The 27,626-nt window shown below is 43.8% G+C and overlaps 2 protein-coding genes across 7 annotated transcripts in view; both read left to right on the top strand.

Moving 5' to 3' along the window:
• The window catches only part of LOC311053901 (protein bicaudal D homolog 2), a 30,122-nt gene extending 14,255 nt beyond the window's left edge, over positions 1-15,867 (top strand). For 4 of the 6 annotated variants that reach the window (XM_084069682.1, XM_084069681.1, XM_084069684.1 and 1 more), the window contains exons 5-11: positions 82-591; positions 3,188-3,874; positions 4,129-4,332; positions 6,134-6,313; positions 8,769-8,920; positions 10,920-11,292; positions 12,635-15,867. In XM_084069682.1, coding sequence (XP_083925808.1) covers positions 82-591; positions 3,188-3,874; positions 4,129-4,332; positions 6,134-6,313; positions 8,769-8,920; positions 10,920-11,292; positions 12,635-12,640 — 2,112 coding nt within the window. In that variant the 3' untranslated portion in view covers positions 12,641-15,867. Of the gene's footprint in view, positions 1-81; positions 592-3,187; positions 3,875-4,128; positions 4,333-6,133; positions 6,314-8,768; positions 8,921-10,602; positions 10,651-10,919; positions 11,293-12,634 lie in introns of all 6 variants that reach the window. The other 2 variants (XM_084069685.1, XM_084069686.1) reach the window with 2 other exon arrangements.
• On the top strand, positions 15,024-27,577 carry LOC311054096 (5'-nucleotidase domain-containing protein 2-like; the record flags this gene model as incomplete). The annotated part of the gene is made up of 15 exons (XM_084069976.1): positions 15,024-15,060; positions 17,310-17,603; positions 18,774-18,958; positions 19,277-19,351; positions 19,676-19,731; positions 20,222-20,315; positions 21,430-21,558; positions 22,025-22,085; positions 22,497-22,599; positions 23,036-23,140; positions 23,381-23,462; positions 23,567-23,653; positions 23,878-24,018; positions 26,913-26,977; positions 27,316-27,577. The coding sequence occupies 15 exons, from the start codon at positions 15,024-15,026 to the stop codon at positions 27,575-27,577; spliced, it is 1,776 nt and encodes a 591-aa protein (XP_083926102.1).
• Between the last annotated feature and the right edge of the window lie 49 nt (positions 27,578-27,626).

Genomic DNA, 27,626 nt, shown 5'->3' with positions numbered 1-27,626 from the left:
TAAAAAATTACACAGATGCGTTCCTGGATTGAATGGAGTAAAGTATCCATCAATCCTGACGAGAGCTGGGTTTGTCTCCAGGTGGAGTTCGAGACCCTGAAGCTGGAGGTGAACCAGAAGGCGGAGGAGCAGGACGAGCTGCGGGCGCAGCTGGACGAGGCGGCGCGCCTCCGTCAGATCGCGGAGCGTCAGCTGGATGAGGCCTTGGAAGCCCTGAAGGAGGAGCGCGAGCAGAAGAACAGTCTGAGGCGGGAGCTCTCCGCCCTGTCCCTCAACCCCTTCGACTCCGTGGGGAACCTGGAGCTCCACCTGGACCAGCTGGACGACAGCCAGGAGGAGGGTCCGGGCGGAGAGGGAGGAGAGGGAGAGGACCAGGACAGCGGCTATAACAACGGCCCTGGCTCCGCTCCCAATTCTGGCCACGCTCCTCACTCGGGCGGCTCCAGGTCCAACGGCCTCATCCAGCAGCGCTTCTCCACGCCGCGGAACAGCGACGTGTTCCTGCGCGCACCGACCTCCGGGCTGGTGTCGGACCTGCTCAGCGAGCTGCATTTCTCGGACAGCCAGAAGCTCAAACAACAGCTCATGCAGGTTGGTTGGTTGGTTGGTTGTTTGTCTGTCCTTCATATAAGTCCTACCAGGTTGGTTGGTTGTCCGTCCTTTGAGTCCTACCAGGCTGGTTGTCCATCCTTTTATATGAGTCCTACCAAGTCGGTTGTCCATCCTTCATAAGAGTCCTAACAAGCTAGATGTCCGTAGCTAGTTGTCCGTCCAGTCATTTTTACTCAAGAGGGTGAAAATGTATCCTTTGATCCAGTTTTAATGTTAATACATGTTGTCTTAATAATGACAAAGAGACAACCCACCACAAGAACACTAGCTTTTATTGCAATCTTTCATTGGTGTTTTGGTTGCTTCACGAAAAATGTCTTTTTCACGCGTACACACAGGTACGCTAGAACGCGTCCCCCATACTCGTTCAAAGCAAACGTTTAGTTTCAGCTCCTAAAGACTAATTCAAGGCATTCCTTGTTAAAAAGACTAAAACTTAAATCCAAAAACTAGTAATTTCGTATACAAACATGTTTCCTACTTTAAGGTAAAATAAGATGCATGCGATGTGCTCGTGCCGTACGAGCGTGTGACGTCATTTAAATAGCGTTCCGCCTAAAAAGAAATCACCAATACACCACTGCCATTTTTATTACTTGCATGGGTCCAGACCATAGACCACCATCTCTCTCCCCCCACCCCCTTCACTGAGAGGACTGCTTCTCTGGCCTGGCATTGTGTTTTGAACCTGCTGTTTTCCCGGTTGACAAAGCAATTCTAGAGCATGGGGGTGGGAGGAAGGGGGGTGTCACCTAATGACTAGTCATTACATTCAGTGCCAGGAGCTGTTGTCAAGCTGTGTGTGCACGAGCTGAGGTGACTGGTGAGGAACGTAGTGATGGGAATTATCCTTCATTTCAACAATGTCAGACTGAAGCATTCAGTGTGATATCAGGCTATTATGTGTCTGTAAGGTCTGCCCAGTCTCCCAAATAATGAGGAAGAGGAACATGATAATTGTTTGTGGGTTAGATGTGAATGTCATTAGTAACACTTTTACAATGTCAGCAGAAGCCACAGGCGGAACACCACATCCTCTGCGATGGCACTTTTACTGTGTATGCTCACACTAGATAAACTAGATACTACATAAACATGTTTTTAGCATATTGAGGAAGCAGAGTAAAGCCTTATTTACGGTATACTCGTCATACAACGGTGTTGCTTGCGGTGTCGGTGTCACTTGCTGACAAAACAGATCTATAAGCTCACAATGTTGTTGGCTTGTAGATCAGTATTTGTCGTCAAGCAACACAGTCGTGTGATTGATGGCGTATACATACATTAAGCACATCGAGGTTGCCAGACAGGTTATTCCTGCTTGACTGCTCCCCACTAAAACACGGATGATGACTAATGTATGCAGCTACTTCCTGTTCTAGACCACATCCTGTTTCATGACACGGACGGAAGAGCGTGTCTTTGTTCAAACTAGCACAGTGACGCGCCGATGCGCCATCTGTAGTGTCATTCCCACCTGTTAATTATGCTCAGGGAATAAAGTATACTTTAGAAAATGAAGAATGTCGTTGACCTTTTACCACTGCTCCTTTCCTGAATGAAATGTATAATTCATAATGTACTCAGAGAAGGGGGGTTGGGTATGTTAGCGTCTGCCCAGCAGATGTTGGGAGTGTAGGAGCTGAGATGAGTGGTTTGGGTTCACAGTCTACCTCGTGTGCCCCTTTACATAAATAATGCAAGCAGATTAAAGGCAGTGGAGGGTGCATTCTGAAATATATGTTTTAAGGCCTTTGAAATATCTTTAAATAGTCCTGCCATGGACTCGGCCTGAAGATTATGAAGTTGATGAACTACTTAAACCCCATGTAATTTGTTATACGACAAATAGCGAAAATAGCAGATATGCAATCTCACAACACGTTGCTTTGCAATGCGTTGTAATGTGCGCTTGTACATAGGCTATTTGTTATATATGTTACAATGAATGCATGATGACATGCCCAAAAAGCACGGCATGTTGAAGGTTTTATGAAATGAAACAATTGCAAATTACTCCTTTTTTGTTTGTAGCCATCAAAACATTCAGAGTAGTAGTCGCTGCTGCAGTAGCTGACCAGATAGTGTGGCCACCACATGTTTACAGCGCCCCCGGTTTGATTCCCAACCAGAGACCTGTAGCATTTCATTATCCCACTCTGCGTCCTCCTTCCTACACTCTTCTATCTACAAAGCAAACAAAACGGGCCTAAATATAATCTTTAAAACTGTGGTTCTCAAACATCTTCATGTCAAGGACCCCCAAATTGATATGCATTTGGCCACGGACCCCCGTTTGAAAAGATTGTGTGCCAGGGACCACTATAAGAGGTTTTGATTTACATTAAGATTAAGATTTGGTTTGTTAAAATCTTTCAAAATTATTCAAAATTGTTATAAAAAAAAAAGCTCACAACACATTACAACACTTTGTGAGCTTTTTGTGATAAAGTGGTCAAACTGATTTTGATTCGATTAACGCATTTTGCTAGGGAGGCCCCCGGGCCCCACTTTGAGAACCACTGCTTAAAACCCCCCAAAACATTTCCAATTTATATTTGCGTCTTTCTCGTAGGCGGAGCGGGAGAAGTCCAGCCTGACCTCCACCGTGGAGGAGCTTCAACTGCAGCTGGTCAAGTCCAAGCAGCTCCTCGGCCAGCAGGAGGACAAGGTGGGCTCGCTGACCCAGCAGCTGGAGGCGGCGCAGGGCCGCCAGAAGGCGGCGGAGCGGGAGAACAACGGCAGAGGCGGCGGAGACGACGACGACGACAACGGCAACACCGACTTCGACTACGAGCTGGACGCCAAGAGCACAGAGGTGCTGGAGGCCCGCATGCGCGCCGCCAGCGACGAGCTGCTCCAGCTGCGCGAGGAGCTGTCGCAGGCCGGAGCGCGCTACAACAACCTGGAGCAGCGCTGCAAGCAGGAGAAGGAGCGCTGGCGGTCCGAGGCCCAGGAGCTGGCCGACAAGATCCGCCAGTGCATCAAGTCCAGCAAGCAGGACCAGGACCGCATCGGCGAGCTGGAGAAGGAGATCGGGGCCACGCGCCAGGTGGCCACCGACTCGGAGGGCCACCTGAGCGTGGCCCAGGAGGAGCTGCTGGCCTTCTCCGAGGAGCTGTCCAACCTCTACCACCACATCTGCGTGTGCAACAACCTGACGCCCAAGCGGGTGACCTTGGACTATTATAGGGACGGGGCGCGAGGGGGTGCGGCGGGCAGCGGGAGGAGGTCGCACCACCTCAACCCGCAGGTAGTTGATGTGTGTGATCGTGATTTTTATTTCATTCATTTCATTCATCAATTCAATTTTATACTTTATAATGTTTCCAAAATAGTGGAAATAGCCGATCTACAAGCTCACAGCGCGTATTATTGCAACGCATTGTGAGCTTGTAGATCTGCTATTTCCAACATGTTTCAACATGGAAAAGATTATGCAAAACAATTTTGCTCATCTCAAATAATTGTGATTAGGTGATTATGTAGTAATTGTGCCGGTCCTCCTACCCACAGGCGCGCGGGAAGCAGCAGCGCACCAGTGAGTTGTTGATCTCCAAGGCGGCAGCATTGCAGTTCATGGGGGAGGTGGAGAGCACCGGACACAACGGCAGCGGTGACCCCCCCAGCTGTCCAGGGTCCCCCACCCTGGACTTCAGGGACCCTTCCAATGTCCGCAACCTGGTAGCGGTCATCCGCTGTCAGATTAAACATCTCCAGGTAGGAAGACAGTCCTGACTTTATCACATCTAGAGTTCATCACATCTAGAGTTCATCACATCTAGAGTTCATCACAGCTAGTGTTCATCACATCTAGAGTTCAGCACATCTAGAGTTTATGAGAGCACTGCTGCTGTTCTAAGGTGGGATTATCAGGTTCCCTTAAACAAAATAATTTACCTTTACTACTCCAACATTCTTGCTTGATCACTGCAAAATGTACATTGGGGTGTAAAAGTTCAAAAAGATAAATAACATTGGACACAGTGTAATGAAAAAATTCAAAACTGTAAATTTGTCATGATTCTCCTTCACTCATCCGCTTCCCTGGGTCTCTCATTTCCCCCTATATTTGATCTAATTCAGTGTGCACATCCTGTCATTGTAGAGTGGGAGGGAAGGATGTGAGACGGAGAAAGAGAGAGAGAGCGGAGGAGGTGCATGAAGTGAAAGAGTTTAACTAATGCAGGATGGCAGCTGCAGAGAATCCCTCCTCCCTTATAATCAGTCAGCATCATGGCACCCTTTTGCTCTCCTCATTTTCCATCTGGTGCTCAAAATGTGCATGCTGTTGACAAAATGAATACTTTTCCATGCACAAGTTTTGTCTTAATCCAACCAGAATACATTTTAACCCTAAGAATTTAAAATCAAATCGAATTGAGAGCTAAAAAAATGTGTACTGAATCTGATAATTAGCATATGGTTACACAGCCAGTACTAGTTTGTGTTTGTGGGAGAGTTAGTAGACATAATGCTGAGCCTAGACAGTTTGATGTGGTTGAGTCTCTCTAGGAACGGCCCCACGGCCTTGACCTTCTTCTAACCCAGGGGTTCCCAAAGTAGGGGTCGCGACCCCACTTGGGGTCGCGGGAGACTGACGTGGGGTCGCGAAATTATTTTGGGTCATTAAAAAAAAAAAAAAAAAAAAAACTTTTTTTTTTTTTTTTTTTTTTAACTTTTTATTCAACAGAATGGATGAAATACCATCTAAAATGATCACAAATGGTACATTTTACCATTTTAACACATTACAAATGCACACCGAACGTGCAAGTTTATGTGCATAAATGACCTCCAGGTTTAGGTGGGGTCGCGAGTCAATTTCCGCCTTATTTTGGGGTCGCGGGCTGAAAAGTTTGGGAACCCATGTTCTAACCCGTGTGTAGGTCTGACTAGCTTAGATAATTAGAGGTCGAAGTTGAGCTGCACCAGTCAGTTCTGACTGAGCATCACATAGATCATCTGTTCCAATGCAAAAAAGCATTTTCTTGTTATTTAGTTATCTTGAACCCTAGCTCTATACTAGGTCCTCTATTTCCCTTTACATCGAATCTCTTTGCGTTGTGAGCTTTTACCTTTTTTTTGGCCAAATGTTTGCCGAAGAATAGGGACGCTATGGTTCAAGTGGTTAATAATAATATTCATAATAATAATATTTGTGCAGAATTATGCTGTGATTTTGCAGAGATATAAATTTAATTTCTTTCAGCAATGTCAACAGAGCTCTAGCGCACTGTGAAAAAATTGATCCCCTTGCAGAGAATGTTCCACTGCATAACACACTTCATTTCTGAGCCTTTAAGCAGATTGGTTGGCATTTAGTTATTTATTGGCCAACCAATAATTGGACACAGGAGGAGTAAAACACTTTAAGAGTATGTCAAGATTTCTCAAAGATGATTATTCTCACACTGACCTAATGCCCAAGAGCGTTGCCAGTGAAACAGAATTGTCTTTTGTGGACTCTGATGTCTGAACCTCTTTAAGGCCCGTGTCAACTTACTGTCTGCTCCCTAAGGTGGCGGTGGACCTTTGTCGGCAGAGGGGCGCGCTGCCGTGCTCGGCGTTGTGCAGCGGCATCGAGGCAGATCGGGATCCTGAGACCCTCCTGGAGGAAGTCCTGAAATTGAAGTCCCTCCTCAGCACCAAGAGAGAACAGATCGCTACTCTCAGGACCGTCCTCAAGGCTAACAAACAAGTAGGATACTTAAACGGAAACATATTTACAATGTAGGCGTTTAGCAGACGCTCTTATCCAGAGAGACTTACAAAGTGTAAGCGTAAATGTCATGAACCTTAGTCATCAAATGACAGGGTAAATGGTCACTTAAATAAAGTGTATAGGAAATAATTTAGCGCTACCAAGTAACGAGGACACCAGGTAAACATCAAACCTAGCATCTTTTGAAACAACATGCTATCTAAAATCTACAAATGTAAACAAAAAAAAAAGTAACAAACATTATCTGCGTAGCATCTATCCCAGAAGAAAATCTCAAGAAAGCATACAAGAAGAGAGGAATGCTAGGGGGTGAGGTTGAGTCTGAAGAGGTGACTTTTCAGACTGTAAATTGGGTAGTGAGTCTGCATTTCTGACTGAGGGGGGAAGGTCATTCCACAGCTTGGGAGCCAGAAGGGAGAAGAGTCTGGTACGTGCAGAGCGTTGTCCAGGGTTTTTTCGGGAAGTCTCGGAACAGCCTTCCTGGGTTAGCTGATCTAAGTGAGTTGTGGGGTTGGATCATGTCCTGAAGGTAAAGGCCAAATTATTCTTGGTGCATCTGCGTATGACATACATTTACGTATGACATACATTTCGTCACCAGCTCATGTCCGTAAGTAGAGGACATCCGCTTATCGATTAGTTGGATTAACTGTTGTCACCAGTGTTTTGAACTGGGAGCGAGCAAAAAATGAAAGCCAGTGAAGGGAATGTAAAAGCGGGGAGACATGTGAAAACACAAACACACCACATGCTGTCAGTCATGCTGTTTGCCTACGCTGGGCAACAGATGTACAGGCTAACGACACTGAAAGGCATCAGCCTGTCAGCCATGTCATGTCTGCTGTCGAAGCCAGGCCACATTTGGTGTTTTTGGCTGCTATTTCAAGGACGTAGAATGGACTTTTTTTCTTCTCTTTTTCTCTACCCTTTATTCATCCTAGTATAGCGGTTAGAGCACATGCCTTTCATGCGGATGGGGGTTCGAACCCTGCCTCGGGTCGATGTCAGCAAGGGCATGCGGTCGCAACGAGCTCCTAACGCCAAATCAAATGGGTTCAGATCTGAGCCAAGTCTCCTAAGGAGGCGCGTCTGTAGCCTGTCCTGGACAGGAGTCTCCAGACGTAAAAACTGATTATTCATTCATCCAGGGTAGGTTTGTGAATGCTCTTTTTCAGCAACGCCCTGCTTCAAAATCACACACACATTCAAAACTGTGAGTTTCCCAGTACAACCACAGTCCTATTACTGTTGGCCACTGTGCTGCTCCACTGGAGCAGTTGGTGGTTCAGTGCCTTGCTCAAGGGTAATTCAACAGCTTTGGGCGAGGGGTGAGTGTTCCCCACTCAGATTTTGGTCCAGGGGATCAACCCGGGAATCTTTCGGCCACAAGCGTGCTCCTCTAACCTTTAGGCCAACGCTGCCCGTATGTTGTTTTTACCATGATGCTGCTGTCAGTCAGTCATTCTGACCAGGCAATGACCTCCCCACACTGTAATCCTTTAGGAGGTCAATGTATGGGGTTTTCTTTGTGTGACTGAGGAACTGGGAGACTGGGAGAGACACTGGGATTGCCCTCTGATTCTGACCAGTAAAACAAGTAGGGCTGCAACTATCGATTATTTTGTTAGCAATTATTCTATTGACTGCATTTTTTGATTAATCAAATGATCAAGATTTTGTTTTTAAATATTGCATCGATTAGTCTGATTAAACCTATTTTAGCCCTCAATTGTACAACGGTGTCATGCAAAAATAGCAGAAATTAGCCTCACAACTGTCAGTGTTCTTGATGTTTTAAATTGACTGTCTGGATAATGTAACACAGGGAAATCTTTGATTTAATGGATACAAATATGATTAGTGTTGACATGCAGTGTGGTTGGTCTATGTATTGCCATAGGCAGCCCCTATAGTGTCCTGACTTTATTGATATATGTATAGGTTATATATTCAAGTCTTCCTGTGTCTGTCTCTCTGATTGTCTGCTGCATATCCACTGGTCTAAGACTATAATTAAGTTAACCGCTTTAAACCTGGCATCCTGTTTTGGGTTTATGTCATTGTGTCCAAATGTTTAAGAAAATGACAGAAAATAGCTGATTTACAAGCTTGTAGATCGGCTATTTTCACTATTCGTAGTACGATGGAGTATATAGGGCTTAACTTTCAGAATGCATGGGATAGGCAGAGTTATTAGACATAAAAAGTATAAATTGTTCAACTAACTAGTGACAACTATTGATTCGTTTTAGAAAAGATAGCAAAATATGAAGGCCATATGAGTTATTTTTGATATTGAATAGATTTCAATTCCCATGTACATTTAGTTTGACTGACACAGACCTGTTACGTAATCTGTCTGGCTGTGTTCTGTTGAACTCAGCCTGGGCTGTCTGTACTAGACTCAATATATCCTTTTTAACTGTTTCAGACAGCAGAGTTGGCTCTGGCCAACCTGAAAACCAAGTACGAGACGGAGAAGTGCATGGTGTCGGAGACCATGCTGAAACTGAGGAACGAGCTCAAAGCGCTGAAGGAGGACGCCGCCACCTTCTCCTCGCTGCGCGTCATGTTCGCCAGCCGGTAAGCATTTGTCAGTGCTCGGTTACACGGGTGTGTGTACTGATCACTCTTAGATCAACAAGCGAATTAATCAAAAGTCATAATTGTGTTAGGAAAACACTGAAGACCACAGGTCATTGGTTATAAATTATTTATACTTCATTGTGCACCGATGTCACGCAATGGAAAATTGCCGAGCTATAAGCTCACAACGTGCTGCGGTGTGACTATTTTCGGTTATTTTCTCTGAATGTTCGCCTATTTTGATATGCCCAGAATAGGGACGCTGGGGTTCATGTGGTTAATTAATGGGAAGAGATCTTCACTGGGGGAACCTCTAAAATTGACTGTACACACTCAGAGTGGCCATTTTGCTCGTACGTCACTCTCTGGGTGGGGTGTGATGTAAGAGCAAAATGGCCGCTATGTGAGTATGTGGATGAAAATGCATCCCCTTGTAGTAAAACCATCGCACAAGGGTGTGTCTTGCACAAACAAAACAGATATACATTATACAAGCTAACGCGATGCGACGCGTTGTTAGCTTGTAGATCTGTTCTTCTTCGTAACTAAGTGACATCGTACTATGATGTATAAATAAGGTTTACACCCTGTAATCCTAATTTAAGAGCGTTTTCACTCATGCCGTCCAGTGACCGCATGGACTCATGTTTGCTTGACCCTCAAACAGGTTTATCGACCCTGTCTGGTGTCTGTCAGGTACTGCTGGTATTCCTCACGCCCGGTATTGGTGCTTATTGTCAAAGGTGGACAGGTTTTCACTGCTGCTAGCTAGTGTCCCCTAATGAGCTTAACTGGCCTTCTTAGGCCTCTGGTAGTCCGGGACACTGCGCGGGCTCACGTGAAGATTAGGAAGCACATGCCTTGCCCTGTGGTAACAACAGGCGAACTTGGGAACCTCAGAGGAGAAGATTAATGACAGAGGCAGTGAGAGCGAACTGGAGACCTGGCTTTGGCTCTCATTGTGTGTGTGCGTGTGCGTGTGCGTGTGCGTGTGCGTGTGCGTGTGCGTGTGTGTGTGTCCAGGTTTAGGCTTACTGTTCACAACATACTGTACTTGGCTTCATTAAGTTCCTCTCACGTGGGCTCTAGAATGTCTTGAGAGAAAGTGAAATTAGTTTTGTGGCTGTGTGAGAATGTGTGTCCATATTTTGGAATGTTTGAAATTGATGAATAATTTGGTATTTCATCCTTATTGCAATTTATTCTTGATTATGTTGCTGTTGTTGTGTTTAGTTGGTTGGTTGTTCATTGCCATGCAGGACTTTTCTATGGAGCTGCATTAGACGTCTGGTCTGTCTCCAGACTCTTATGAGCTGTCATTTGATTATCCATAAGAAGGATTGCAGTACAGACAGACAGAGGTCAAGCTCCTGTGTCTGGTGCAAGCTTTGTGATGCCATCTTGTGGGCATTTAGAGGCACTGCGTGTGTTTATATATATATGGAGAAATCTTTAGTTAAACTATATGCCTCAATGACCAGGGTTCCCCATGGGGCTATACTTTGACCCCTCCCTTTTCCCCCACTAGACCAAATCTCTTTGCTGAAAATAGCTGATCTGTACAAGGCCATTGTGAGCTTGTAGATCGGCTTTTTTTTGCCACTGTATTTAGAAAAATGACATTGTAAATGAACATTTTTACATTGGTTAGTTTGATTAACTTTTGCACCCCTAAACAGGACTATTACAAAACGCCTCTTTTTGCAACGGGAAGGAAACGGCACTAAGTAAGCTATAGACAATAATCAATTTGGGTGCAGTGTAATGGTGAAAATTAACAGTTTTGATGAGCATGTAAACTGGGTTTTTAGAGCAACCAGATCCAGAACCAAACAACTCTTGAAAGTGTTATTAATCCGATTTCTCACAGTAACCTGTTTATTTGGTGTGCGTGTAAACTTTCACAAGTGGTTTTATGCTTCTAATGTGTGCTTTGTCTGTGTGTGTTACGTGCATGTTGTGTGATGATGCATGGTGTGTTTCGTGCATGTCCCAGGTGTGACCAATACGTCACCCAGCTGGACGAGATGCAGAGACAGCTGGCGGCCGCCGAGGACGAGAAGAAGACCCTGAACTCTCTGCTGCGCATGGCCATCCAGCAGAAGCTGGCCCTCACCCAGCGGCTGGAGGACCTGGAGGCCCCCGTCTCGCCCCACCACAGCCACAGCAACAGCCCCCGCCGTTCCCGGGCCAAGGAGCTCGGCACCAAGTCCGGACGGGCCCCCCGGAGCCCCCGCAGCAGCCCGGGCCCGCGCCCCCCGCCGCTACGGGGCAGCCCGCGCGCCAGCCCGGTCCTCGGCAGCAGCGGCGTCCCCACCATGGCCACCCACCACCTCCGAGCCCTGACTCGAAGCCTCCACACGAGCCCCGTAAGAACCCCCCTCTCACTTGGCCCCGAGTCCCCTGCCCGGACGGGCGTCCGGTCTCGCCGTGGCGAGGGCCTCTCCCGGGACACCACCTTTGTTAGGAGCCGTAGCGTCGGCGACGTCTTTAATGCGGCGTCAGATCCCGGAGAGCTCGGCAGCGACAGGGGGTCGGCCGAGTCTCTGGACAGCGGTTTTCTGGTCAAGACGTACATCAGAGATACGAGAAAGGGCGCCCCACCCCGGAGGGGGTCCACTCCTGCACGTCAGGACACGTTTATCTCAACCCACGTTGTTCACTCTTCTGGCTCCGCACGCCAGTCTTCTTTGCATTCTTCATCGATGGAGAAACTAACCTCTTCCACTAAACCTAAACCTTTGTCTGTCTGTCCTACTAACACGTTTGAAGCACAGGGCGCGGCTAAACGCGACCTAAAATCCCCGTCAAAGGCAAGCGTAGATGTTTCCGTGCGACGAAAACAGCACGTAGCATTAGCCAACAGGCCTAATTCTGTACAAGCGGCATCTACGAGCCGCAACGCGTATGACGGAGACCCTGCGTGTCCTCAGCTCAACCCTCGAACCGCAGGGTCCCTGGGAGCCTCCCCTCACTCTGCCCCTGGGTCAGCTGGTAAGAGTAGCGTATATGGGGTCAGTCGAGAGGCCAGACGTGGGACCACCGAGGCAGCCCACAGTAATGCCAATCAGAGCGGAGGAGGCAGAGCTCAGTCTAGAGCCCGGGCCCAGAACTCACGATCAAAATCATCTCGCAGGCGATGAAATGCTGGACTCTATAATATAATTGGCCATTATCAGACATTTCGGACGACATTGGTATTGGAAATTGTATAATACAGCCGATGTGTCCTGATTGTTTTACCTTTCAAGATTTTCTATCGCGATCGGTATCGAACCCACAAATCTGGCATCGGTCTGGCTCTGGTGTTATACAGTTTAGTTTAGGTGTTTAGTTTCTGCTAAGCACGTTTAGTTTTTTTCTAATATTTCATTGAGGGCTATATTACCCATTTTAAAAAGTACTGCTGAAGTAGTACTCTTAAAAACAAGTACCCTTCAAAACTAATTATATTCTAAATTATAAGAATATTTAAAGTTTGATCATGCACACTGTTTAAAAAGATTCCATAATGCCTGATAGAGTAAACAAATGCATTTTCTGTCATGCATGCACAACCCATTCAAGTGTCAACTCCTTATTTGTTCCATACCTTCTTTTATGCCATATCAGTTCTTTGTTTTTGGTTTATTTATATGTTTTTCTTTCCTTTCCATTTCATCAAAACTAAACGTTTTTCCTGTTTGTCTCTGTCTCACCCCGTCTCTATAGCGCTGACATCGTGCCGCCGTCACTCCAGCCCCTCTCTCCTCCATAAGGACATGTCTTCCTGTCGACCAACCCTCCTCCCCACCCCAAACCTCCTCCCTCCGTCTTTCCTGACCTGAGACATCCCTCCTGTCCATCCCAGACCTGACGCCACATTCCAACACCGCATCCACCGCAGCAACGGATTAACACGCCTAATCTCAACCCATGTCATCTCTGTCACCTCTGTCCTCTCTGCGGGGAGCGGGAAAGGTGTTTGTATGCAGCCTGGAGATGATGGGTGGATGGATGGATGGATGGGTTGGTGGGTGGATGGATGGATGGATGGATGCGTGGGTGGGTGAACTGGCTGCTCGTTGCTCCGTGGTGTCATTGACTTGGTGTCCTGCCCCCCGGATGTGCTCCTCCAACTCCCACCTCCATAGTCTTCTTGGTCAAGGCGTGTGTGTTGTGATAAAAGCATTTGACAGTATTTATTCCACTCGAATGAAGGACATTTCATGTACAGTATTTCCTGTTTTTTTTATTTCCTCAACCTCTAGATTTACAGGCCGTCTCCCTCTGACTGAAAGTCTTCTCCTTCCGGCCGTCCTGCGTTTTGCGAGGCTGCGATTTGTTTCTGTGCTGTTACATATTGACACTCTTTTGCCTTTAGCCTGGCCTCCTGACATGGCCTGTCTGGCTTGTTGTAGTATTAGCAGTAGCCCTGTAGACCAACCGTGATAATCCCAATTTATACTCTGTAGCACGACGGTGTCACTTGCTGACAAGAGCTGATCTTGAAGCTACTGGCAAGTTAAAAACACGGCACAATGCAACGTGTTGTTAGTTTGTTGTTCATTTGAAGATCAGCTCTTGACAGCAAACGATGCCGCCGTGTGATGGGGTATAAATTAAGCTATAACCCTCTCAAGTAGTTGACGTGTTCTAGAACACTTGCAGCCTTACTAACAGAATTGATTTCCTGCAAGCACAGAGCGCTTTCGCTGACGTGTTGAACTTTATCCCTTCCCATCACGGTGGTACCTTTTTAAATCCACTCCTTTCTTTTTTTTTCTCCATCTGACACTTTGGGTTTGGCCGACCAGCCATAACCTGTAACCTTTTAACCGTAAGTCAGTGAAGAGGTCATCTTCACTGGTGAAACTAGAGATCTGCCATGACATCACCACCTCAGGTCAAAACACCCAGTCGTCAGCTAACAGGATCTGTTGGATGGTTAACGGGCATAGTAGAGCCTAAAGCCTAATTTATGCTCCATTGCGCGATGGTGTCGCACATCAAGAATGGCAGAGAATAGCAGACCTACAAGCTCACAATGCGTCGCTTCTGATTCTCGGCGCGCGACACCATCGCGTGACTAAGTATTAATCGGGCTTAAAGTTCTTCTTGATGTTTGGTGGGATCAGAGTACGTTTTTAAACTGCCTTCGCTTTTCATCTAAAATTGCATTCTGCCGTGATGATGCAACATCTTCACACAACGCATTTTGTTAGGCCATGTAGAAACACAAACGGGTGTGGAGCACCCCTCCACCGTAAGATACATTTATCCTTCATCACCCGACTGTCGCTGGCAAGCGACACGTCGTACTGCGGGGCATAAATTAAGCTTTTAGTCGGCCGGTTGCAGGGCTGCAATAACACTGTAATGTCACTGTAGGCATCTAGGGGCCTACTGTACCCAAACCATCTAATATTAAGAAAGATCATTTGAAGTTGACCCGTGGCATAGGAAGCATCATAATCTGATCCTGATGCTTCATGTTCTCATTAACAGCAGATAGTCTCATTGCATGTAGTACTGTAGTTAAGCTTTATTCTCACCTCTTTAAAGGAATACTTTGACATTTCAATACTTTTTTATTTATTTAATCTGCTTGTCTTAAACAGACATTGGTGCCTGTCATTAACACAATAGTTTTGATACTTTTCAGGTCCTTTTACATTAAAACAAGCAAAAAGAATAGTAAACAAAAGTAAATAAAAAAATGAAACGATTAAAAAAAGCTTCAGACATTTAAATCATGGTTGCATCACGTAGAAAGTTGAGAAGTGATTTTGAAAGCAGACACTGTAGGCAGGTCATTCCAAAGTTCCAAACGATAATAAAGAAATAAATGTCAAGGTATTCCTGTTGAATTCATGATGGGGTCATTGGCACCCCATCAGACTCTTGTGGAACAAGGTTAATATTTAAAGTCATTATTTTAAAATCTGATGGGGCCAGTCATCATTTTATTCAGTCTTTGAACATGACAATAAAAAAAATATAAAAAGCTCAGTGCAAAGAGAAATGAACTGTTTAATTGTTTAAAATATCTTTACGTCCTTTGTTTAATATTTTAGTGCCTTGGTTTACCTCATGGTCACAACTCACCACTGTAGGAAAGATGTTTAGTAGTGTGGTTTCTGTAGGGGTTTTGGAAGGTATGTTTTAGCTTTTGAGGAAACTCATTGGCTTGTTTTAGCACTGATCTAAGCAATATTCTATTCTATTTCGGTAGAATATTGTACATTGTTTCACAGGCATGCTTCATATGAGTTCATTAACATTCAGCTTCCAACATGAATCCATGATCACCCTTCCACTCTTGTTGATAATCGCAAATTAGGTAGAAATGGATTTGTAGGCAAAAGTTTAGACAATAATAGTAAATCCTAATTAATAGCTAGTTTCTAGATAATACATTATTTTGCGGCGAGTGACACCTTTGTGTGGCAAAGTATAAAAACACTTTCAATTTGGCATTGGCCATTATAGGCAATCATGTCTGAAAATAGCAGATCTACAATCTCACATCACGTTGAGATGTGACACGTAATGAGCTTGTAGATCGACTATTTTCAGTATTCGTCATGAAAAAATGTATCGTGCTTAGATGGTTAAGGGTCATGCTATGGACAAATGAAGGTCCCTTTAATTGATGGGTCATTGTTGACGAACTTGTGTGGAGGCAAAAGATGCTCAAAATGTGAATATACTGTACGTTGTACCATAATGAAAAGAATGCTAATTGGAAGTTGTAAATGAATTTGATCCACTCTCACAGATGTGTATAATTTAATTATTGATGTATGATGTTTTTAATTGACAACTATTTATGTGGTCTGCTTTTTGTGTACATTGTTGTAGAAAAAGAAGACATAACCGTTTGGTGGCCCTTGGCTGTTGAAGTGTATGCGAGTTCCTTTCATTGACCTATGAACCACTTTTGTCATGAAGAATAAAGCAAATTGTACATGTAAGAAAGATGGTATTAGTCATCTTTATCATGCTGTATGTGTCAGGTGCAGTGGTGTAAGAAGTACTCTAATGTTTTACTTAAGTATAAGTATCAATACTGCAATGTAGAAACACTCACTAAAAGTCTCGTAATCCAAATTTACTTCAGTAAAAACAAAAATAAAATATACTTAAAATACGAAAAGGAAATGCTCATTACGTAGTGTAGAATGTTATATGCTATATGTATAAAATGTATACAAATCTTTTGAAAATAGCAGATCTATGATGCATTGCTATTTTCAAACAGCCAAAGTTGAAATGGGGCTGAAGTGGTAAATGTATGTTTTGTAATAATGCTCTAAATCTACAAAAAGTAACTAGTTAACTAAAGTTTTCAAATAATTGTAGTGGAGTAAAACACAGCATTTGTCTTTGAGATTTAGTGGCGTTAAAGTATAGACAATTGGAAATACTCCAGTAAAGTAAAAGTACCTCAATTGTACTTAAGTACAGTACTTGAGTAAATGTATTTAGTTACTTTCCACCACTGGTCGTGTAATTGCTGATTATGTTACAAGATCTGGGAATATGGACGTTTCTGCGGCAAGCTGCACTATTGGTAATAATGCCCACTGAGCCCTAGCGTCCCTATTCGATCTACAAGCTCTTACAAGTACCGAGAGATTTGGTGTAGAGGGGGGAAAGGATCCCTGGGGAACCCCCGCCCCGTCACAATGACGGGTTTGAGTAGTTCATGCTTAATTTATATTTACTGGGCCCGCGCGACTCCGTCGTACGACAAAGTATAATCAAAAGGTGCATGTTATTTTGATTGGTTCTCAGGATAATAACCCTCCCCCTATAGGCGTGACTTTGTCTCCGTTCAGGGGGGCGGGCCTCCTACAACCAGCGTTGCCATGTTGGCTTATTGTGAGCATGGGCTTCTTTTTCTGTAAAGTTGCTTGTAAATATTTGTAGGTGTGGGTTGCGGCTTGTTTCTAAAGTGTAGTTTCTTATTTGGGCTTGTTTCCTAATGTTGTTTAAACCAGTGGTTCTTAAACATTCTCATGTCAGGGTCAAGGACCCCCCCCAAAATAATATGCATGTGTCCACAGACCCCCCCCCCCCCCCCATCTGAAACGCGTTGTGAGCGTGTAGATCTGCTATTTTCAAATAGCCGATGTGTATGGTAGTCGCTTCTTTTGGGCTTGTTTTCCTACACTTAGTTGCTTATTTCTTTCGCAAAACATGGCAACACTGGGGGCGGGGCTCCTACTAGCCATGTGTTTATAACTGAATTTAGGATGGAAACAAATCAGGGTTTAAATACTTGTTTCACCGTTTCACACTCACAGAATGCCGCTCAAGACAGTTGGCACTTTTGGCAGAATAGGCCGTGCATTATTGAATAACAGTAACAGAACATTTCATCTTGTGAGATCTTCTAAAGTCAACGGATTTTCTACCAGAGGGGGTGAGGAGGAGGAGGCGGCGGAGAGAAGTGGAAGAAACAAACTGACTGAGGAGAAAAGTTTTGGATCAAAGTCTGGCTTCAGCAGCAGCAGCAGCACCGGGGTTCATTCAGCTTCACCTGCCTCTCAGAGTCACAGTCCCCGGTTAACGGGCCAGAAGAAGCGACCCGAAGAACCGCAACAACACGGTCCTGCAGGGCGGACACATTCATCTATGGATCAGAAGACCCTCCTGTGGGCTCGTTATTACGAAACGAAACGGCTGGTGCACGGTAAAGCGCACGTTTTGTGTCACTATCTAATCTATGGCTATCGCAAATATGAGTCAGTAGATTGAGCAGTGGTGGTAGGTGGACAAAGTAGCGTAGGCCTACTTGAGTCAAAATATAGCCTACTCCTTGTCAAATATGACTGCCTACGAATGAAAGTTGCTCTGTCAAATGTGTAGGGTACTTGAATTAAAGTAGGCCTACTTGTGTTGGGTAGGGTATAGACCAATTATTTGTTTACTAACATTGAGCCTGGACGCACAGGTGATTGTTTCACGCAATCAATTCCCAACCTGTTTCGGGGTGCACTGGTTTCAGCACACCCCAACCCCCTCTTGTGTGTGTTGGCTAGTGAGACGCGTCCTAACGAGACCTGATATAATGGGTTTCGTTGCGCGCATACTGGCTGCACGCAGCCAGTATGACGTCGTCTGTTAAGGGGTCTATAGGCAAGTCTACAAGCTAATTTAAAAAAAAAACCTTCATAGAAATGTCAAAAGTACAAATTAAAAACTAGGCTACCGTTCCTCTTTATTATTAATGCATTGCTTTCAGGAATCTCGAAAAATATCAATAATAGTGAAAATAGCCATAATTAATTCATAATGAAGAAATCTGTAGTGGAGTCAAAATTATATTTGTCTTTGAAATGTAATGCAGTGAAAGTCATAAGTATAGCCTACAAAAATACAAATACTCAAGTAAAGTAGGCTATGATGCTCAAAACAGTCTCAAGTAATGTAATGTACTACTGCTCTACTGTCCAGCACTGGGATTGAGATTCTCATCCACGAATACAGTCACATTCTGTAGTAGCTGGCACTGGATGACATCCATCGTAATCCATCTCCATCCAGTTGCTTTGGCCTCCATATGAATTTAGCTGATTTTTGCTTACTTAATTTGCTTGATTTTTACTGTTATCTCAATGATAATATAAAATATGCAAGTAACTAATAACGAAAGCTGTCAAATAACTGTAGTGGAAGGGGGAGTAAAACCTTTATATTATATATTTACTCAAAAAATATGTTTTGGTGTGATGTGGTGTTTTGAATTTAGGGCCCCATGCCATCTTACAGAAAAGGTTTAGGGTTAAGAGGTAAGGTTATTTAACCACTTGAACCCTAGCCCCTTTATTTTCACACACCCACTATACTCTGTCTGGTCCAGAGCTGATCCCGCCCGGCGTGTGCAACCTGCTCAGCTCTTCCACCATCTACACCAACAACGAGGTCAGTCTGGATGAGGTGGACATCTACGGCTTTGACTACGATTACACCCTGGCCATGTACTCCAATGCACTCAATCCTATGATCTACTACACTGCAAGAGACTTCCTTGTGGAACATTTCAAGGTGCGTTTGGCTGGTTTGGTTGTTATGGGCGAAGATCTTCAAACATTTTCAAAATGAGTAAGTGGTTTGGTTATAAGGGGATTCAAGTTTATTGAGATCAAATTTAAATTGCAGGTTCATTTAAATTATTATAATATTTTTTTCATGGTCCGCTTTTTGCTCTATTTGGATACGATGGAGAGAGGCAGGATAGAGAGGGCAGAGAGGGGAAGGACACTGGTCTCAGGACAGAATCAAACCAACATTTATGTGCAAACCCCACATACTATTTAAATTCTCAATCTCAGTAAAATGATTTTTCTTTTTCTTTCTTGACAGTATCCTGGAGCCATTCGTAAATATGACTACATTCCTAACTTCGCTGTTCGAGGCCTGCACTACGACATTCAAAAGGTAAACATGAGGTCTAAGCCTCTCTGTGGGAATAAGCTGCAACATGCAGGGTGAAAAATCATTAAAGGTGCAATCAGTAACTTTGATGTCCTATCCGGGATTCAAACCCGGCTCTCCTGGCGTGAGAGACCAAACAGCTGAAGAATCCCCGTTTGGACAGGGGATATATAGCACTCCAACCACTGCAGATGTACTAGTTTTATTGTATTAACATACTCTACCATACAGATTGGTTAAAATAACCTTTTATTCATTAAAATAAGTTTGTAGCTTTAAATTTCCCATTGTAGTTATAGTACAATCTCCCCACCCCCTCCCATTTAGGGTCTTCTGATGAAGATAGATGCATTCCATTACATTCAACCGGGAACTGTATATCGGTGAGTTTACAGTATGTCTCTATTTGTTGAGACAGCATTAAGAGGCAGTTAACCATCTCCAGAAATGTAATGGCAAAAAGCAAATAATCATTATCAGATTATAGCATGGGGGGAAATAGTGTACACACATCGGGAACAATTAACCAGGTGCTTGGTATAATGCCTAGAAACAAAGTAAAGTAATGTTACAACCTACAGTACCACAGTCTTCATCAGGCATAACATGAGGCAGAGCAGTCGTACGTATGTACACACGTAAGACAAATGTTATAAATAATTGACAATACAGTATGTCCCAAAGTACACAGGAGAATCCATAGTGGTAATTTATCAATTTGTAACTCTGAGAGGGTACAAATGGAACCTCCTCTCTTTAAAAATGATAACAACATGACTTAAATGACTGTTTTGGTCATTATATCATGACATGTTACATTTTTGCCCAGTCTGTCTACTATCCATCTCTCTCATTGCCATGTGTCATTTCTAGGGGCTTGAGCCCAGTGTCACTTGAGCAAGTACTTCAACTTCATGGCGGGACCCTGCATGTCCCTCTGCTCGTGGACAGTGGCTTCTATGGCAAAGTAAGGTGACAGATTTCCAGCACTGTCAGAGTTGTGTATTATAATATTTAAGTTTAAACTTGAGGTAATGTGAATGTTTTTTATACCCCAAGGGGGGAAACGGTCTCATTGTATGCTTCCCATACAATATCATATGCCACACAGAACATTACAAAAACTATACAGACACAAACAAACACAACCGCCCCTCAATAGCCCATTTCAAGAGGAGCAATGTCATCCTCAAAATCGATGGACAGCCATAAGCATAAGCAGAGCTGGGGATACATTATCATATTTAATACAATAGATTATTATTTCTATATTATGGGTATATCAGTCCAGTAGATGGTAGGCACGGACCAACCTACCTTTTGCACACTCAATGCACATTATCTACTTTTAATTCTAGTAAAAAACACACACACACACACGCACGCGCGCGGGCTCACATGCACACACACACACACACACACACACACACACACACACACACACACACACACACACACGTACACACACACACGTACGCAGGCTCAAATGCGTGCGCGCACACACACACACACACACACACACACACACACACACACACACACACACACACACACACACACACACACACACACACACACACACACACACACACACACACACACACACACACACACACACACACACACACACACACACACTCACAACCCCACAAAGAAACATATTTTTGTTAATTTTCATTTGTTAGAAACTGTAAAATGCCTTAATTCACTCTGACAATCACACAGGTAATCTGACAACTTTCCCATTTGCTAATTTGGGTTTTGATATCTTGACTCTGGTTCAATAGTTTTGGGTCTATTGGGTGTTTTGAAGTTCTTCCCTGGAGAGTGAAGAATGCCTCTCCAACTCTTAATCCCCATAAACACACAAACCACAAAGCCTTTTTGGTCTGGCACCAATTTCAATTAGGGATTAATTCTCATAGCGGGGAAACCTCTTAGTGAAATCAAAATTGTTCCGGTTCACAGGCAATGTTTTTTTCTTAACCTCCATTTTACAAGCAGTTAACTGCATTCTTCTTACACAGACACAGTTGAGAAAATAAATGTCAACTTTTTTTGTCCTAACATCTGTCATGTAGGGACCAAAGGTGAAACAGTATATGGATATTTTCTCCCTGCCAGAGATGACCCTTTTGGCTGTGGTGAATGATTTCTTTATCTCCAGTGACATTGAATATGATCCAATTCACCTCTACAAGGACGTGTCTGTAAGTAGATTTGTGACCCTCATAATATTTATTTTCATTTTACGGCACATAATCCTCCAGCTCAACCAGAGAACGGTTCATTTGACTGTTTTTGCACGGCGTGATTCTTCAACAGGAGAGAGAGGTATCTGTTGTCTGAACAGCGGACAATAATACCTTGTTCCTGGGATGAGAGGATGTTTGGAAACAGGAGAGGATACATTTTATCTTTTGTTATAATTCCCATGTCAGTCAGAGGTTGAACAGCAACAGATCAAGTTTTGAAGTTCTTATCCACTTACTGTCCTTTTATTCCTTTTATTTTACCCACTGAATTGTTTTACTTTTAGAATTTTAAATTATTTTCTGCTGCAACCCTTCAGCTTCAGACAGTGGAACACGTACTGTTGAAACTTGTGTGTATATTCAATTAAATACAGAATTTCAGCCGCTTGTTGATTTGTCTCTGTTTTGATTTGATCTCTAGGAAGCTATTGGTATGGTTCACATTAAAGGCTACATGTATAAATGGATCATGCAAGATCTAGGTGAGAAAGTCATTATTTACTGTGTGTAGTCTCTCAATTCAGACAACTCTTTCACAATCTTCAAATGCTACAGAGAGTCTGTAATTCTGCCTTGTAAAAGTTCTGCACAGACAGGAGATTGTCACCTGCTCATCAGACCGGAAGCAGAAGGGTATATTCAACCTTTCATTTCTGCTATTAGCAGCTTGCAAGACCACTAGCAAGTGGTGTGGAGGCGGTACATCAGCTTTATTTTCCGCTGATTTTCAGATGTACAGACCGTTTGAAAATTGTGTGAGCCAACAAGTCTGTCTTGAGAGACTACTTACTGTGTTCCCAATGTAGTTTGTCATACATTATTAATTAATTCATAATAATTATTATTAATATAATTATAATTTTAGAACTCCATTTTGCTTTTGTGAATCATAGAGAAGTACATTCTAAGAGGAGAGGAGACCCATGCTGTGCTGCATCGCCTGGTCAGTCAAGGGAAGAAACTGTTCCTGATCACCAACAGTCCTTTCTGCTTTGTGTGAGTGGCTCACACTGTATATTCTCAAACATTGGAATTTCAAGGACCCTCAGTTGGTTTGGTATGCAGAGACCACGGATCCCCATAACTCTGATAGCCCGTAAGGGTCCATTTGGTTCCACTCTCAAGCCCAGTCCACATCATTGATTCGCAACAACTACTTGCAACGGAATCCCCAAACTGCACTGACCTGCAACAGGTCAAGTAGCTAATTTTGTTGCGTAGTGTATCATTGGTGTGGACAGAGTTTCAGACCCTTAACGGTCCATTTTGTTCCTAGCTATTAATCTTTTAGCTGGGGACCCCCTGGAACCTCCTCAAGGACCCCTGTGCGTCCTCGGAACTCACTGCTTCAGAAAGATTCATACCTGACAAGTGATGGATGCATTTAACACTGTTGCCATCTCTATTAACGTTATAATATTCCTGTCTGCAGGGATAAAGGAATGACATACATGGTGGGGAAACACTGGAGAGACTTCTTCGATGTTATCATTGTTCAGGCAGACAAGCCTCACTTCTTCACTGACTCTATGGTCAAGTGAGTGTGACTGGGATGGCATCAACATCATCTGACTGAAGAAAAATGTGTGAATTCAAACTTTTGACTCAAGCATTAGATCAAACCTGATGAACTGACTTCACTCAGTTTCTCATACTGGAGTTTGAATTGTGATAGACAGACACTGTAGATAGATAAATAGATAGACAGATGATTGTACATTATATTACTACTACAAATACTTCTACAAGCTGTAAGACCTCAATATTACTTCCCTAGACCTTTCAGGCGCTTGGATGGGAACGGTGACCTCCAGTGGGACAAAATAAAGAGTTTGGACAAAGGACAGGTTTACAAGCAGGTATAATGCTGTCACTAAAGCTTTGTAGCTCTGTGCATTGTGTTTTCCCTGACTCTAAGTTCAATTCCTGGTGGATGAAGGGCTGCTGTCTTGTTGGGTTTCAGGGGAACCTGTTTGACTTCCTCAGACTGACAGGATGGAGAGGATCCAGGGTGCTGTATTTTGGCGACCATCTCTACAGTGACTTGGCTGTGAGTATCACATGATGAGGTTATGACTGATCACTGAACACACACACACACACACACACACACACACACACACACACACACACACACACACACACACACACACACACACACACACACACACACACACACACACACACACACACACACACACACACACACACACACACACACACACACACACACACACGTGTCCATGCATAAACACTGTGTCCTGGTATTGGTAGGACCTCATGTTGCGTCACGGCTGGCGTACAGGAGCCATAGTACCTGAACTGGAGCTGGAAACTAAGGTGGTGAACACGGAACAATACACCTTGAAGCTCACCTGGCTGCAGGCTCTCACTGGTCTACTGGAGCGCATGCAGGTCGGTGTTGCAACACACTCCTCTGTGAAATTCTCTTAAAATAGAGCAGGGGTCTTCAACAGGGGGTCCGGGACCCCTAGGGGGTCCTCAGAGTTACTACAGGGGGGCCGCCAAACCTTGCGTGATAGGATATTTTTTTTCATTAACCACTTGAACCCTAGCATCCCTATCCTGAGAACTTTAGCCAAAAAAAGCCGATCTACAAGCTGACAACGCCTCGCACAGCAAGCTTGTAGATCGGCTATTTCCCCCACTATATGTATATAGTGGGGGTCCCTGATTCATCTCTCTCTCAGCTAGGGGGTCCTTGGGTTGAAAAACATTGAAGTAATAATGTGGATACTTCATTTTGTTATGTCTCAATAAAAAGTAAGTAGACTGCTCACCTCCTAGGAGCCATACTGTAAACAAGACCAGGAGACCTGGTTCTGCCAGACCCAGAATAAGTACTTATTAGCTCTGATCTTACTTTATAAGAACCAGTCACATCCATTCCAGCGATTCTTAGAACAATTTGATTCGTTCTCAAAATGATCTGGTTACAAGGTGAACTGTCTGAAGTTGGAGGCCCTGGTGCTGACCTCCTACTGCCCCAAGTCTTTATTCCAGGAGGGCTCATTTCAGTGGCCACAAGAGGGGTTGAGGTACAATCTACTATCTAGGTATTCTTTCCCCAGGAAGATGAATTACATAGTGGAGATCTTTGATCCTCTTAAGGAAAACGTCCTTAGATGTTAACAGTTGGTTTTCACATTTGATCTCTCTGGGGTAAAGTGAGCGTTTTGAACTGTATACCAAAGAGAAATGATCTCCTCCAATCCCTCCCTCTCACCAAAAAGTACTTCAAACATATTGACAGAATATGTAACAAGTTTTTGTGGAATGGAAACACCCCAGGATGTTATTATGCTGCAGCTTCCATTATATGGAGGGAGCTTGGGGTTAGCTAAGCTACTGTTTTATCGCTATGCCTTCAGTAGTAGACAGTTCAGTGGGTTTTGCCCCCTTCGAGGGCTCCTCCTGGTTTGAGATTGAGTGATTAATTTAAAGAAGAGGGTAGACTCCGCTCTTCCTCTGCCCTTGTCCGAACTGAAACTGTTTCCGGAGGGGATTGGAGGTCCAGAGAGAACAGACACTCTGTAGCAGCAACTCTCTCTCTTTCTGATCAGGACTCTGTTTTTTGGTTTGTTTGTTTTGTTTGTCTCCAGCTTGTCTACTAAAAGGTCTCCTCAGGCTTATGCTCACCCCATCATATATTTACAAGAAACATATAATTGAAGAAATTCTGATCCCGACCTCGACTCAGAGTCAAGTATATGGCGAACCCTAAGTTGCATATTACAGGAGAACTTCACTTTTCAACTGCCGTATACCTAGGGCTCCTTGGCATTGATATTATTATTATTGTATCAAGAACGAGGATCCCTCCTCCCCGTCCATTGAGTTCAATGGACAGGTGGAGCCATCTTGTGAGGTTTTTAGCTATTTATTACAATGGTGTAACGTCACGTTCTCTTTCTATATTTTATATATACATAAATATGATTATTTTTGCACTGAAAATGCATTTTCTGTTAAATAAAGAGCTGGATAGACATGGGAGACTCCTTTTTACAGAACAAACACTCTATACTGTAGCAATGAGTACTACCAGAAAATAGAGCTATTTAACACTTATTTTAACAAATGCAAATCACTTACCCTACCTTTTTTAATTAGTTTGTTTTGAAGTTTTGTTGTTTTGTTTTACTTTTTTTCTCTCTTAAAGGTAGGGTAAGTGATATTTTTGGGTTAAAACAAAAAGTATTTTGTTAAAAGGTTAAAGCACTATGTTTTGATAGTAATCATTGCTATAGAGTGTTTGTTCAGTAACAGGAGTCTCCCCGTCTCTCCAGCTCTTTAATAAACAGAAAATACATTTTCCGGTAGGTGTCAAAATCTCAGCCAATCAGGAGAAAGTACCCATTTTTAAACTTCATTTTTTATAGTGTTCCAGTTTCAATTTTGTCTGCTCATTTCTTAGTATCATCACTTCCAATTTCACTTGTTTAATCTATGTCCTGATTGAGTTCTCTATCCTGATTGGATAAAATTGGAAATTAAACTGAAACTGAAACTGAAAAATGCATTTTCTGTTTTATAAAGAGCTGGAGAGACAAGGAGACTCCTTTTACTGAACAAACACTCTATAGCAATGAGTACTATCAGAGTATAGAGCTATTTAACACTTATTTTAACCAAAGAAAATCCCTTACCCTACCTTTAAGTTGCCTTGTGCTTTTATTGTCTCCGCCAGGCCGAAAGGCATGGCGAGAGAGTATGTTTTACCCTCCGTCCGTCCTTCCGTCCGTGTGTGTGTCCGTGTGTCCTGTCTGTGTGTTACCAGCTAATCTCCGGCACCGTTGGCCCGGTCGCTGCGAAACTGTGCACACACACTCCCTGGATGCCAATTCAGAACCTCTGCCCCACATTTTTCACATGAGCCTGTTATAGCGCCACCAGGAGGCCGATTTGTGCAAAACCCATTTTTTCCCATTACACCTACAGCTTTTAACCAAAAGTCATGCAAATCGGTACACAGTATCTCTATAGTCATGTGATCAACCCGGATCTGTCCGATTTCCCATAATGCATCCTCATTGGCTAAGGTTGGCTTCCAAAGTTTGCAGGATTGGTCCCTTTTGAACAAACTGCCTCCAATCATGAACGCAGCTTGCCATTTCCATAAAATTGCACACGCACATTCCCACTAGGCCGAGGAAGAAATGCCACTTGAACATTTTCAAATCAGCCTCATGGTGGCGCGCCTCTTGCAAGAGGCTAGGTGCAAAATATGTCTGTTGTGTATGCATACCTTTGAATGCTGACACTGTCATTTTATTTATGTATCCCAGGTGCATCGTGACCCAAAGTCAAAGCAGGTTTTGCAGGAATGGCTTAAGGAGAGAGAAGAACTTCGGCGAGTACCTCATGTTATCTGAACGTTTTTTTTCTGATTGTCTCTCCTCACACTTTCATGCTTTAATACAAAGTACCCCCCCCCCCCCCCAAAAGAACAACAACAAACAAACAAAACAAAACCTCTCAGGGGGTGCCCGGTGGCTCAGCCAGTTTTTGCACAGACCTTATACTCCTTGTGAGCCTGAGGACCCGGTTTAGAATTCGTCCGTGTCTCTGCCCTTGGTTTTCCTTGTCTCTCTACGCAATTACCTATCAGAAAAGCATAAACATTTAAAAAACAAAACAAGTATTAAACCTGAAATTCTTAAAACTACACATCACTGCTTTGCGTTCCAGAGCGATGACGAAGAACCTGTTCAATCCTCAGTTCGGCAGCATCTTCAGGACGTGTCACAATCCCACCTACTTCTCCAGACGCCTGAGTCGCTTCTCAGACCTCTACATGGCCTCCATCAGCTGCCTTTTGAACTACGACCTCTCGTACACGTTCTACCCCCGTCGCACGCCGCTGCAGCACGAGGCTCCTCTGTGGATGGACCAGCTCTGCACAGGATGCATGAAGACACCCTTTCTGGAGGAAATGGCTCTCATACGCTGAGCCACACTAATGTACTTGTGGACTGTTAAAGGGGAATTAGGTTTAAACC

The sequence above is a fragment of the Gymnoscopelus microlampas genome (genome assembly GCF_963454915.1).
Source record: "Gymnoscopelus microlampas genome assembly, chromosome: 10".
Taxonomy (NCBI): Eukaryota; Metazoa; Chordata; class Actinopteri; order Myctophiformes; family Myctophidae; genus Gymnoscopelus; species Gymnoscopelus microlampas.
This window is presented reverse-complemented; position numbering and strand designations above follow the sequence as displayed.